Here is a 14,464-nt window from a genome sequence, read left to right as displayed (position 1 = left end):
GCTTTGCATTGCAGTGACCTGGACAGAAATAATATCACCAGGATCACCAAGATGGACTTCGCTGGACTTAAGAACCTCCGAGTCTTGTAGGTAGCACGTGACTCTTCAAAACGTTTTCATTTTCAGCTCTTCAGCCTTGTAACAATGTCCCACTACCCTGACCTCATACCCCGAAGCCCTGCGGAATAGGAATTCACCATCCCGAAGGAGAAAGCCCTCCCCTGGAGTGCCCAGGGTGGCACAGGTGTCTCGGTGCTGCTGGCTGGGCGAGACCAATGGAAGAAGTCTGTTCCAGAGACAGGGAAGCAGAAAGCTACACATGAATAAATCACACATGCCCAGCTCCTGGGCTGACGGCAATGTCAGGTTGACTAACTGTGCTTCCCTTCCAAAGAGATTATAATTTCTTCTCCAGCCTGTGCATTAAAAGAGCAATCAAGACAAAAGTTATTTATCTTGTTGCTAAATGGAGAGGAGGGGAGGAGGGAGAGAGCGAGTGAGTGAGACAGCGTCAGAGCCCTTGCTGAACACCCACAGCTGTGCAGACAGGTAGCAGAATTTGAGATGGGCATTGGTGGAATGGGCGAGCCGGGAATATCAGGTCCCATTGCTGAGTATCGAGCAGCCATCTCTAAGTCTGTGAGTGATAAGCTGCCCAAGTGCTTGTCCACTGGCGAGTCTCAAACATTCAGGGGTACAAGAGAAGTGCAAGTGGACCCTGTTTCCTCCTGTGCTCAGAAGCTGATTACACCCCGTAAGTGTGACTTCAGAGCTGGAGCACCATCTGGGCCACTTGGTCACTGCCTGAGTGTTTGTTTTCTTGTGGAATCTCGTAAGACACCAGTCATATTGGATTAGGGCCCCACCCTAATGACCTCATTTTAACTCGATTGTAATCTGTAAAAACCTTAGCTCCAAAAGAAGGTCAAATTCTGAAAAACTGGGGATTAGTACATTAACATATGAACTTTGAGGGGGATACAATTCAAACCATAACAAATAAAATTCCTTCTAACTCTCATAAGGGCACATATAATGCTTTATGGTTTTAACATTTTCATGAACAGCCTATTTATTCTGACTGCAACTTGTGGAGTGTTGTTTGTATAACTGTTTTCCTGACTGAACTAATAGTGGTAATGGTGATGATGATAACCATGCGGTATGGGTGCCTTCCACAGACCAAGCTCTGTGTTACACAGTTATTAACCCCCATCTGCCCAGAGGAAGCAGAGGTTCAGATGTGTTAAGTGGTCTCCGCTCCATATAACACGTGACTAAAACGGGAGGAGTCAGAGCCCGGGATGTGTGCTCTCCAGCCTCCATGCAGTGACGCTATTTGTTTGCATTAGAGGAAGTTGAAAAAACCAGGAAGGTAATTGTCTATCTACTTCGTAAATGCGGCACTGATGTACAGGTGGCTTACCTGAGTCTGTCTGAGTGCACTGGGACCTGAGCACACTGGGCCCTCGCTAGGACACGCTGTCCCCACGATGTGGTCCCCAGTCTTTGGCCAGTATATTCTCCTCTCTCCATCCTCGGAGGGTAGACCCCACCTTCTGCCAAATCTTTCTTTGATTCTAAGCAGTTATATGTCTGTCAAATGACTGGCAGCTTTGACAAGTGTGTGTGGATCAGAAGTGAGATTGGGGTAAGAATGGGGGAATTCTGTGGCTCAATCTTAGAGTGATTTTTATTGAGGAAATATAGGCAATAAGCAGTTAATTCCAGGTCATTTGCCAGCTTAAGGAACAGACATTAACTTCTCTATAGTTTTTCCCCATTTCTGACCCCTGCCTCTGTGAGAGATTTCCTTTCATACAAGTCAGAAATTTCACCTAATGCTTCATTTTCTAGCAAAGTAAAAAATAATCCTTTGATTTTACCATTACTTCAGAAAGACTAATAAAAATTCCAATTTCCATATCTGTTCTCTGCAAATAGAAAGTTTAAAATCATCACAAAAGATTGTATTAATATCCTCTGGATGGTCTACAGCATTCCTTTGACTGCAGTTGATGTTTTCAGTTAATTGGGACATTCTTCTCATTTTGATGAGCAGTGCCCAAGCCTCTCCCTTTCCCCACTTCATAGACTCTATTAATATACTGGGTTTCATTATCTTCCTTATCAGCTCAAAGACAACCCCATTCAAGTGGCCCTTTTTTACTGTGAAAGCATCGGTTAGGTGGGATTGCTGAAATGCTTTCTAACAAACATCAGGAAAATACCCAGACATATAAACCATAGCACCCCTCAATCTATTCTTTTTAGCTGAGTAACCTAGACAACTATCTTTTCTGAAAAGCTGTCACAAAAGGTGTGAACCTTGGCACATTCCCTGTATCTGTTTCTTATTTACAGTTTATAGTGAAGCCAGAAAAAACTTGATAGTCTTGAATGATTTGAGCTTGCCACCCATTTCCAAGCAGAACCATTAATATGGTGCTGGCGAATGGACGAACGCAGATAAAATGGAGGTTGGGAAGCTTCGGCCTCAGTCAAAGACAGTTTTCCCCAAATAAAGTGCATTCAGCAAGAAGACATAAGAGCTGCCCATGAGAATTCTTTCTCCCATGGGTAGGCGTAGGAAAAGGTCTCTTCCGGTGCTGTCACTTGGTTCCCTTCATGGTAGTCTGTTGCAAGGACTCTTGTGCCCACAATGTGGGAAGCAGCTTTATCCCAAATGGGGTTAATAAAAGAGCTAAACTCCACCCAGCCATCATCACATGGGAGCGACTTCCGATTCTGATCCAGTGTTAAAACTAAAAAAATAACAGTGCCAAAAGAGCTGAAATGAACACAGTCTGTGTCCTTCTGACTCAGAACAGACTCAAGCCAGGGACAGGCCAGCCTTCTCTGGATCCCCTGACTGCCTACAGCTGGTCAGTAACAGGAGAGCAATATCCTCAGCGTTAGCACCAGCTCCTGAACTGCATCTCCACCTAGCAGTCTGGGTGGGAGATTCACAGCTCATTGATTCATCACATATTCATTATTTGTTGAGCCTTGATGTGCCAGGCTGGACTCTATAGATCAAGGAAGAAATATGGAAGGGGCCCTAGATACCATATCAGCCAGGATCCCGAAGGAAAGAGATGATACTCACACAGGACAAATGAGGAGAGCTAAATAAAGACTTATTTTCAGAAGTATAGGCAAGGCTAAGAGAAACCAAGACGAGATGGTGAAGCTCCCTCAAGCTAGTGACAACAGGCCCACACCCTCGAGGAGCAGTGAGAGGCAAGTCCCTACCCTAGCAAAGGTAGGGACTACCTGACAGGACCTGTGCTGTCAGGTGATCTTCCTTTGATCACCTGCTGGTAACTCCCATCGGCTAAACCCAACAGGAAGCCAGAGTCTGCTAAAAGTTAGCCTCCTGGGGCCTGAGCAAAGCAGGAAAGGGGCAGATAGCTATACAGATATATTTGCATTTCTTCTACTTCCTTTTCTGAAAGAAGCTAGTAGTGTTAGATTAATTAGTGCAGAACTAAGAGATTCATCATAGGAGGTTGGAGTTTGACTCCTTCAGAAACCCAGAGGGGATGCGACACAGCCACCCTAGTGTTGCTCCTTGTTATAATTGGGACGTGATGACAACAAGCTCTGTGATGGATTGATTGATAGTAAAATCCCAGCTGAACAAACCACCCGTCACTAATATTGAACTGAATCCCTGTTTAGCAAGATGTGCTAGTGTGAGTCTATTAGCATTCCAAGGCCCTCCTGGCCATATGGCGGGATGGAAAATGAAGAGGAGGGAAGGAGAAGAACATTTATTGTACACCAGATCCTAGGCGAGATAATTTACATATGAGGTCGGACAATTAAGTTCGCGAACTCATCCTAGAAAAAGTGCTACATACCTCATTGCTGAATATCACTATGGTCACCTTTGAAGTACTCCCCCTTGGGAAACTATGCACGGACACCAGCACCTAGTCCACCCTTCAAAGCAATTTTGGAACTCTTTTTCTGGAATGGCCATCAGAGCTATTGTCAAATTACCCTTGATGTCCTGAATGTCATCAAAATGTCTTCCTTTCAGTATTTCCTTTATCTTAGGGTAAAGGAAGAAGTCTTTGGGGGTCAGATCAGGTGAGTAGGGAGGGTGTTCCAATACAGTTATTTGTTTCCTGGCTAAAAACTCCCTCACAGACAGCGCTGTGTGAACTGGTGCATTGTTGTGATGCAAGAGCCATGAATTGTTGGCGAAAAGTTCAGGTCGCCTAACTTTTTCATGCAGCCTTTTCAGCACTTCCAGATAGTGCACTTGGTTCACTGTTTGTCCAGTTGGTACAAATTCATAATGAATAATCCCTCTGATATCAAAAAAGGTTAGCAACAGCATTGCAGCAAGTTCGCAAACTTAATTGTCAGACCTCGTACTTCGTTTTTATTTTCACGAGGACTTATGAGATGTTTTATTTTTTTCTATTTTACCAATGAGAAGACTGAGTCTTAGAGAGGTTGACTAGTCACATCATCAGCTAGTAAGAAGGCAGGAAAGTGGTTCTAAACCATATCTGGCAAGCACTAGACTGGAAGTTAGAGAGTCCACCCTAGCTAGCAGTGTGACTTTATACAAATGATTTCTCCTTGAAATCATTTACAAGTCTCTTAACCTCTCTGCTCCATGGTGTTCATATATGTAAACTGAGGAGACTCTTAAGAAACCAACCTACAGGGGCCAGAAGTAACATAAGCGTGTGAGTCAGAGGGGATGAGGACAGGGGTGGACTGGGGAGCCCACGTGCCCTCCCTGACCCATACTCAGTTCTGGCCATTGTGGATATTTAGAAATGGGAGAGCTGATTTTTTTCAAAGGAATTTCTTTTGGTGAGAGAGAGAGAGATAGAGATAGAGATACAGATACAGATAGAGATAGGGAGGGAGAGGGAGAGAGATCCTGATTTTTAATTGTTTGGAACAAATTCACAAAAGCACAAAATATCATTGAGCCCAAACAAAGTGGCCCATCACTCTGACCGTCCAAGTCAGAAACTACGTTGTCTTCTAGACTAGCCTTTTCCTTGATATAAACTCAGTATGTGCCATGGCCCAAAGTCCTCTTTAGTTTTTCATCCATTCAGTAAGCTGTTATTAAGTGTACTGGTGACTGTGCTAAAGCTGGGAGTATGAAGATGAACAGGAGGTCTTACTTTCTTGGTCCTTAGGCATGGGGGGGGGGAGGCGGTGGGGGTGGGGCTAGACTTAAAAATACACACAGAGGCCCAAGTGTTAAGCCTAAGAAGTGCAGGGGGTTATGAACCGACTGAGAGGCAGAGGGCCGTGCTGGAAGGAACCCTGAATGGAGAGCTAAGCCTCCAAGGCCCTTTGCCTTCCTTCCGCCTTTCCTTCAGGCGCTTCGGGCACCTCTCTTCTGTCTAATCCAGAGGAACTCTCAGCCCTTCCTAAACTCCACCCTCCAAAGAAGCATCCTTCAGTCAGAACTGCACCCCTACTAAGTCCCATTCAGCCACCAGGGTCAGCCCCAGATGGAAACTACAGTTTCATTGCTCCCCTTCCCAACATCCAGCTAATCCGGTTTATGTTGCCTTTTTTTTTTTTAAGTTAGGGAAACAGATGTTTCACTGTATGCTCAATTCTTAGGATATGCCACATGCATGGACCAAATTCGCTTAGGCAGAGTGTTTAGGTTTTTCAGCACCTGCATGGAAGACTTTGGGGGTCAGTGGAGCCCGTGGCTGGGAAGCCCCATCTTTTGTGACCATCAGCCTCATGTTGGGAACAGCCAGGCCCTGGGCAAGGGAGCTCCTGGCACCAGGCTGGTTTTTCTTCGTCACAGGCGGCTGTCCAACAATAGCTTCACCCCTTCTACGAGGTGACCCAGACACGGAGTGAGCAGAGAAGGGCGCTCCAAGGGAAGAGATGCTCATTATATGTGTGGTTTTTATAAGAAGCAGCTTTTACCTCTTCCTTTTCTGTGAAACATCCTGCAGTGCTTGGGGGGACATTTGCTGAGAACATTCTTAAAATAGAGGCATGGAAACCAATCTGTCAGGTATAAGTGTGCAGGCGGCGAAGCCCTGGTTACCGTGACACCAAGCTGGGATGTGAGTTTTCTCATCCCAACACACTGATTTTGGGGGTGGGGGGTGGGGGGAGATTGGGGGGAGCATCCGAGGGTCATGGGGGCTGAGGGACCATGTCTGCATGGCCTGAAGTCTAGCGTGAGTATCCCTGGGCCCCTCCGGTCCTTGACCATCACTGTCTCTGTGGTTCCAGGCATCTGGAAGACAACCAGGTCAGCGTCATCGAGAGAGGCGCCTTCCAGGATCTGAAGCAGCTGGAGCGATTGTAAGTACAGCACAACCTCCTTTCTTGAAGTCTTATTTATTTTTTTGTAAATTGGCTAAAAAAAAAGTCTCCGATGTTTAATAAAATATTTGCAATTATATTTAAAGCACATTGGATTCATGTTACAGAGACACTGAGATTCATGTAAGCACTTTTTCTTTAAAAGATGCTAGAATTGACATCCGTGGATGGTTTGTCTTCTTCCCAGCCTTGAGCTCTCTCCTGGTATCTGTGTGTAGGGCTGCTTCTGACCCAAGCCCCAGCCTTCCCTTTCGCGGAGGAAGGCGGCCCATTGTGAGTTCCGGTCATGGGAACCAGCCTCGGAGGAAGCCTCCCTCCTCGGGCCCCCTCCTCCTCGCTGCGCCCCCTCTGCCCCATTCTCATGGGAGCGGAAGGACAGCGAGTGGGCGAAGCTTTCGGAGTGCATGTATCTCCTCTGAGCGAGCATCAGCCTGTGTCAGGAAACCCACACGTTTCCACGAGAGAATACATTGCCAGTGGGTTAAAAATAGGCTGCTGTTCTGACTCTGGCAGAGGGAGAGAGAGAGGAAAAGGGGCAGGATGGGAGATGGATGGGGCCTCCATTTGTTTTGTTGATTAATGCTTTTGCAGAAAACTCTTAGGTCACTTTGATGAGGGAGGCTGCTCAGATGGTTAAGTGGGCAGCTTCACCTTTCTTCAGTTAATCACATCTGGCAGCTCATAACATCTGGATATTTGCTTTCTGCCCTCTGAGCGGGGATTGTCCCCAAGAGCCCTTAGTCATGCTGGTGGGCGGCTCTCTTCCATGCTTGCCTCCACATCCTGGTTGACCTGACATTTCAGCCTCCTTCTCCTGCAGTCGGGTACAGGGGGGGCTGCAACAGCTCACTCGCTGCTCCACCAGATAACCTAGAAGATGTTCCATTTTACCTGTTCTGTGGTCAGATCGCATCTGCAGAGATGGGTGTGGGTTAGGTGGGGCGCCTGCCGCCAACTTGCCAGCTCTGTGGTCATTCCATCTGTGGCAACATGGGAATGGAAAGGGGTGTGACCCAGACAAACCCTTCTTCTTCCTTCTGTTGTGTGATCTGTCTTCATTTATTGCTCTCCTGCTGGGTCAAAGATCAGCATACGTTCCACTATTGTTGTTTAAAAATATGACTTTTATTTCTTATAGGGAAAAGTAATTACAACAATAATGAATGTTGCCTCTTTTTAAGCTTTTATTTTTAAGTTTCTTAAAACTTAAATTCTCCTTATTTAGACCAAGGGGAGAAATACAAGTATTTGTTTGTCCAGGTTGCTTTGTATGAAATATTCAACATTTCTGTGGAAGGATAAATATACAGTTCTTAGTGAAAAGGCCACCTCTTACTTAATCTTCTGATTAGAAGAGTAAATAAATTTCCAATTCATTAACTTCATGGTTGTTGGGAGGGAACTAGTTGAGTACCTTGAACATGCTAGGAACTGTGCCAGTATTTTAATGCTGTTATTTTATCCCCACAAAATTCCTGTGAGGTGTTATTACCCTCATTTTGCAGATGAAGAAATAGAGGCCCAGGGAGATGAAGCCAAAGAATTGTCAGGGGGGAGCCAAGATTCAAAGCCACGTCTGTCCGACATCAAAGCCCACATCCTTTCATACTTCTGTGCTGCAGACCTTAGATGAAGTGCGATCTTTAGCAATGGCTCTGCAAATAGCCTCTCACATACCCATTTAGCTCCAGGGAGTATCAGTGAAATGTTCTGGCAAAGGCACTTTCCTTTGGCTTGGCAAACATGGCTGAAATGCCATGCATGTCTGGGGGACTAAGGGTATTACACTTGCGTGGTCAACCTGGCTGTTTCTCTACTTTGGCTTATTAGGGGGGTAAGGCTAGCTGCTGTACTAGATAAACCCTCAAATCTCCTGGCTTAACCCTGTGGAAGTCTACTTCTTATTCATATCAAACCCAGTAAGGGAAGCCCTGGTTGCTGGGCCTCTGTCCTTCAAGGGAGACTCAGGACATGGGTTCTCTCCACTCCTCAGCTCTGTCGTCTTTACATGTTGACTTCCGAGGTACCAATGTTTGTCTGCATCAAGCCAGGGGAAGGGAGAACAGCATGAAGGATTGCATGTGGGGGGTTTTCATGGGCGAGACCTGGAAGGAGTACATGTCACTTCCATGCTTACATACCTTGGACTAGAGCTCAGTTGCAGGAAACTGCTGGGGAGGCTCGGGGAGGCGGTCAAGCGGTATGCCCAGGAATGAAAGGAAACCGGCTTAGTGAACAGCTAACCAGCCTCTGAATTAATATCGTAAGCAAGCTGAAGAAGTGCTTGCTTAGGAAGAAGAATGGAAGTATAGGCAGCTGACTAGTATGCACAGCTGGGTAGGCACCTTCATTTAAGGCCTTTCAGTGTCAGCGACAGGGAGGGTGTGTGTGACATTATCCTGACTACAGTTAATCTGGTTTTAGTTATTGAGTCCTTCCCCAAGCAGACTGAGAGCTATAAAATGGGAAACTACAGTGTATTTTCTATTAACAACTGAAGAAGTAGATGGCTGACCGTTCCATCTCTAGCTCTCACTCCTGACTTACCTTATCTGTGTCTCTGTATTTGGTAGTAGATTAATCGTTATTGGTCATATTCTGATATACAGGCTAGAAATTATACAGGTTCTGACCATTTCTGGAGTGTTTATTTTCTCTCAGAACAGTCATTATTGGTTTGACCTCTCGAGCCTTAATGGGAAAGTGGAAAGAATTCTGCCCTGCAGATCTCAACTCAGATTTCTCTGTTCCTCCATGAAAGGATCCCTGCTCCAGACTGAGTTAGGTGCCCCTCCTGTCATAGCACATGGTTGTCTGTGTCACAACACTTAATCACACCATATTCCAATTCCCTATTTGCCTGATTGCCTTTCCCCAAAATGATGAGTATGCTGAGATCAGCAATCATGTTCCAGTTAGCTCTTAAGCTCAAAGCCTTGCAGAAGGCCTGATAGTAAGTGCTTGTGAAATAGTTACCAAATAACTGGGTTTTTGTTTTATACCAGTGGTTCTGAATTGGGACCATTTTCTCCCCCTAGAGGACACTTGACAATATCTGAAGGTAGTTTTGGTTGTCACGACTGGAGGATGCACTGGCATGCAATGGGTAGAGGTCAGGAATGTCACTCAACATCCTACAATGTACAGAACAGCACTCACAACAAAGAATTATCCAGTCCAAAATGTTAATAGTGCTTAGGTTGAGAAACTCTAGTATTTACCTATTATGTGTCAGATAGCATCTTAGGCACTTGACATGTGTCCTCTCATCTAATCCATACAACAATATTATAAGATTAGAATTATGCCCCTGACATGGCAAAATATAAAATTCAAAGCATTGCCTATGAAGTATTGTTGCTAAATATGTTTACCCTAAATCTAATTTAGCTAGATCTCACTTCTGGTTTCCAGAAAGTGAACAGGATAGAGGAACAAATGAAATGAAACTAAGAGGAAACATATCCTGTAGGTGGGACATTATATAAGGTAACTGCCCTAGCCTCTTCAAAAAGACAATGTCATGTGAGACATCACACATAAAGGTTTGTGTAGCTTTATTAATAATAGATAAAATAGACTAAAACAAGAAACATTGGTGATAAAGAGGAATATTTCATAATGATAAAGGAGTAAAAACATACATAAAGCAAATTTTGACAAAAGCATACAACTATAGAATAAACACCCTTTTCAAGTATATGTGGAATGTTTATCAAATACTGGTCTAGAAACCAGATCTCAACAAATATCAAAGGACTGAAAGCATATGGATTATTTCTTCTGACCACAACAGAAATATTCAAGAAGTCATAAGAAAATGATAGATTAAAATTTTCAAAATATTAGGAAATTAAGTAATATACTTCTCAATAACCTCTCAGTCAGAGAACATATCACAGTGGAAATTAGAAGATATATTTTTCTGAATGTTAATAAACACACAATATGTGTGGATTGCAGACAAAGTCATAATCAGAGGAAAATGTATAGCGTTTAAGCTATATTGCTCAATTTATGATATATATATAATGTATAGTATATATTTAAAAAGAAGTAAGGCTAAATTTTTTATGGAAGTATTCATCATAAGAAGCTAGAGAAAGAGCAAAGTGGAAGAAAGGAAATCAGAGCAGAAGTATATAAAATATAAATATAAATACACACACATATTTATATTAGAAAAACGCTAAAGAACCAAACATTCATTCTGGAGACAATTAATAAAATTATTAATGCTGGCAAAACTGATCAGAAAACAAAAAACAGAAAGCTAAATTACCAATATGAAAGATAGAAGGGGGACATAACTATGGATTTTACAAAGATTAAAATGATAAGAGCAGATTTTGAACAACTTTATTTTAATGATTTTAAAGATCAAGTGAAAATGAGAGCTGAAACAAGGAATGGAACGTCTGTATAGTCCTTTGCCTATTAAAGAAATTAAATCTGTAATTAAAACATTTTACCAACGACATCTAGGTTCAGATGGCTTCGCCAGTAAGTTCTACCTAACTTTTAAGAAATAAATATCAATTTAACATAAACTCATTCTCTAAAAAGAATGGATGTTTGTCATTTGCACAGCATACCGGTAACTTTTATAGCAAAACCCAATGAGGGAATTTCAAGTAAAAATATGAACCAATGTATTTCATGAATATTTTTACAGATTTCCTAACAAAATAGTAGCAAAATAAATTTGGTGATACATGAAAAGGATACATTACAACCAAGTTTGGTTTATTTGAGGAACACAAAGTTGGTTTAATACTTAAAAGTTCCTTCTTCCAAATAAAACCATGCTCAACAACTAGGATAGCAAAACCAAAGACACACAGACAATATCTACAATGAAACTAGTTGACAAAGTATCCCAGTGAGTCCCTGCCCCTTTAATATATGGTGTTGGGGAAAAACAACTTATGGTCACAAGACTTCTGCATGATCTCATCTGTGTGGGGCAAAGCAGAGGGAAGGCCACTGAAATTCTTAAGGCCCTGAGAGCAGGAGATCATTTAAATCACCAATATGTATTCACTGGAAAGAAAATAGAGTGGCCAATCGGAGAAAAGCTGCCAAATCGAAATGGAGTTTGATTATATCCAATTGATGGTAAGTACAAAGGAACCGTATGTGATAATGTCTGTATTTGGAGTATTTCTGGCCCTACAAACTCTTCAAACTAACAGAAACAAGGCTCTTTTTCAAAGAAAGGCCTAGCGTTGATAAGAAACTTCTGGGAGTAGTTGATCCAAACAGGCAACATAGTAGAAATGAAAAGAGAACTCCTTGATGAAAGTGTTAGAAATCACCAGAAGAGTCATGTCTTGGAAAATACAAGGCCCTGTGTTTCATTAGTTTGCAAGAAAAACCAAGAATGAGCTCTAGATTCTTGAAAGTAAAAAAGTTATCACTTCCCACCCCGCCCTCATAAAACTAGAGGGAATTTCTTTCATTTAAGAAATAAACAACCAAAAGGATTATGGTTGAAGCCCATACAAAGTTTTTTTATAAGAAAAAATTAAATAAGAAACTTAATAACCTCCATAGGAACAATGAGAAAAAGGTACTAGCCAAACAGATGAAAACTATAATAGCATAGTTCAAAACAAGCTACACAAATTTAAGATCATATAAACTATAAACGAACAACATAAATCTAAATTTAAAAAACTCAGTAATTAGATGATTAGAAAAAAGTAGGATTTGAAAGGAGGGGTGAAGAAGTCAAGAAAGAATTCAGAAATAAAAGAAATAATTTCAAAATAAATACTACTAATATATTATAGTACTGAAAGAAGAACAAACTTAGAAGAATTGTACTATCCAATCTCAGACTTACTGGAAAGCTACAGTGATAAAGATCGCATGGTACTGAAGAAACAATAGACATATAAATTAATGGAACAGAATGGAGAGCCCAGAAATAGACCATTCAAATACATAGTCAACTGATTTTTAACAGGTACAAAGACTATTCAATGGAGAATGAATAGTCTTTTCAACAAGACTGTTGGTGCTGGGACAATTTGATGTTCATATGTAAAAAATTGAACCGAAACACAAACCTTACTTCTTACACAAAATAAATTTTGAAATGTATCATAGTCCTAAATATAAAACTATAAAATTTCTACAAGGTGACATAAGAAAAATCTACATGACCTTGGGTTTGAGAATAAGTTTTTTTGATATAACACCAAAAACATGAACCATGAAAGAATAAAAATAATAAATTGAATTTTATTAAAATTAAAAACTGCTGGGCCGGCCGAGTGGTGTGTTGGTTAAGAGCTGGCTTGGGATGCCAGAGGGCCCTGGTTCAGATCCCACATACAAGGGCCAGGGACACTGCCCTCCACAGCTAAGATGCTGAACAACAGCAGGTCAACCTGAGTCGCCGGTGACACCAGGCGGGTTGCCATGGGCTACTGTGTGTAGCCAGCAGCCAGTGTGAGCGGCCAGCAGCCGCTGTGAGAGGCCGTCCAGAAAGCGGCAACTGATCTTCCTCGCCAGGAAGAGCGCAATGATGGTACCAACTTGGGCCAGTGAAGCAACATCCTCCACAACTAGACTGAAGAACAAAAGGATAGCAACTTGCCTGTTCCCCTTCCCCCAATTCCCCAATAAAAATATTTAAATAAATAAATAAATAAATAAATAAATTAAAAACTGCTTTGCAAAGGGCACTATTAGGAAAATGAAAAGAAAAGCCACAGACTGGAAGACAATTTTTGCAAAACACATATCTGATAAAGGACTTGTACACAAAATATGCAAAGAATTTTCAAAACTCAACAGTAAGAAAGCAAACCACCCTAGGCCCCAAAAAGAAAGAAATGGGCAAGAGATCTGAACAGACACTGCACCAAAGATAAATAGGTAGCAAATAAGCATATGAAAGAATTCTCAACATAAGTTTTCATTATGGTAATGCAAATTAAGCAAAATGAGATACCGCTGCACACATATTAGAATGGATAAAATACTAAAAACCGGCATTACTAATTGCTGGTGAGGAGGCAGAGTAACAGGAACTCTCATTTATTGCTCTCAAATAATGCAAAGATACAAAATGTTTCAGCCCTTTTGGAAGACAGTTTGGCAGTTTCTTACACAGCTTAACAGTCTTATGCTTTCCAGACCAGTGTTTGGTTGCTGGGGTTCAGGAAGAAGAGGGGGTGCAGTGTTGAATAGGTGAAGCATGAGAAAGGAGGGGCTCAGCATGCTGAGACTACGCTGCAGGATACCGAAATGGGGGACCCCTGACACATGCATTTATCAGAACCCAAAGCACTTTACAGCACAAAGAATGAACCTTAATGAATGAAAATATTTAAAATCTTTTGGAAATTGGAGGACCCCAAGTGGAATGCAGGCCATGATGACTATATGAGGTGTGATCAAACAATACAGTGAATGTTTAAATTAAAAAAAAAATTATTATAGTAAAAAAATACATTGCCATTAATCCCCCTCAAAATACTCGCCCTCGCTTCGAACACACTTACCTCATTGTTCTTGCCAGTTTCTGAAGCAGTTCTGGAAGTCCTCTTTCGTGAGTGTCTTTAGTTGCACTGTCATGGCCGCCTCAATGTCCTGAATCGATTCAAAACATTTACTTTTCGTGGTCATTTTGACTTTGGGGAAGAGCCAGAAGTCACACGGTGCCAGCAGATTCCATAATGTTTTTATTCGACAGACATTACCACACTAGAAGCAATGTGTGACACGGAGCCTTTCTGTTGTGATTGCAAAATACGATGAATGCTGCTGCCAAGTGCCATCCAATGGAAAGGCAAGGATCTTCAGTACGAGAAGTGGTGCATTGAACCTTAGTAAAAGCGTGTGACAAGTTTCAAGTCATTTGGTGTAGTCAGTTGAGTGTGAACTACAATTGAGAGAAGGTGTGGGGTTTTTTTTGGGTTTTTTTTTATTTTTTATTGGGGAATTGGGGGATGGGAACAGTGCTGGGGAATCGGGGAAAGGGGAACAGACAAGTTGCTGTCGTTTTTGTTCTTCAGTCTAGTTGTGGAGGATGTTGTTTCACTGGCCCAAGTTGGCACCATCATTGCGCTCTTCTCTGGCGAGGCAGATCAGTCGCCGGCTTCTGGAC

General features: G+C 42.3%; 1 protein-coding gene across 1 annotated transcript in view; it reads left to right on the top strand.

Annotated features, from left to right (window-relative positions):
* SLIT3 (slit guidance ligand 3) overlaps nucleotides 1-14,464 on the top strand; it is a 590,035-nt gene that overhangs the window by 52,761 nt on the left and 522,810 nt on the right. Inside the window, exon 3 of the mRNA XM_019635932.1 lies at nucleotides 6,250-6,321. Coding sequence (XP_019491477.1) covers nucleotides 6,250-6,321 — 72 coding nt within the window. The remainder of the gene's footprint in view (nucleotides 1-6,249; nucleotides 6,322-14,464) is intronic.

The sequence above is a fragment of the Hipposideros armiger genome, unplaced genomic scaffold, assembly GCF_001890085.2.
Source record: "Hipposideros armiger isolate ML-2016 unplaced genomic scaffold, ASM189008v1 scaffold_25, whole genome shotgun sequence".
Taxonomy (NCBI): domain Eukaryota; kingdom Metazoa; phylum Chordata; class Mammalia; order Chiroptera; family Hipposideridae; genus Hipposideros; species Hipposideros armiger.
Note: the sequence above shows the minus strand (reverse complement) of the source record. Positions and strands in the feature narration are given on the sequence as shown.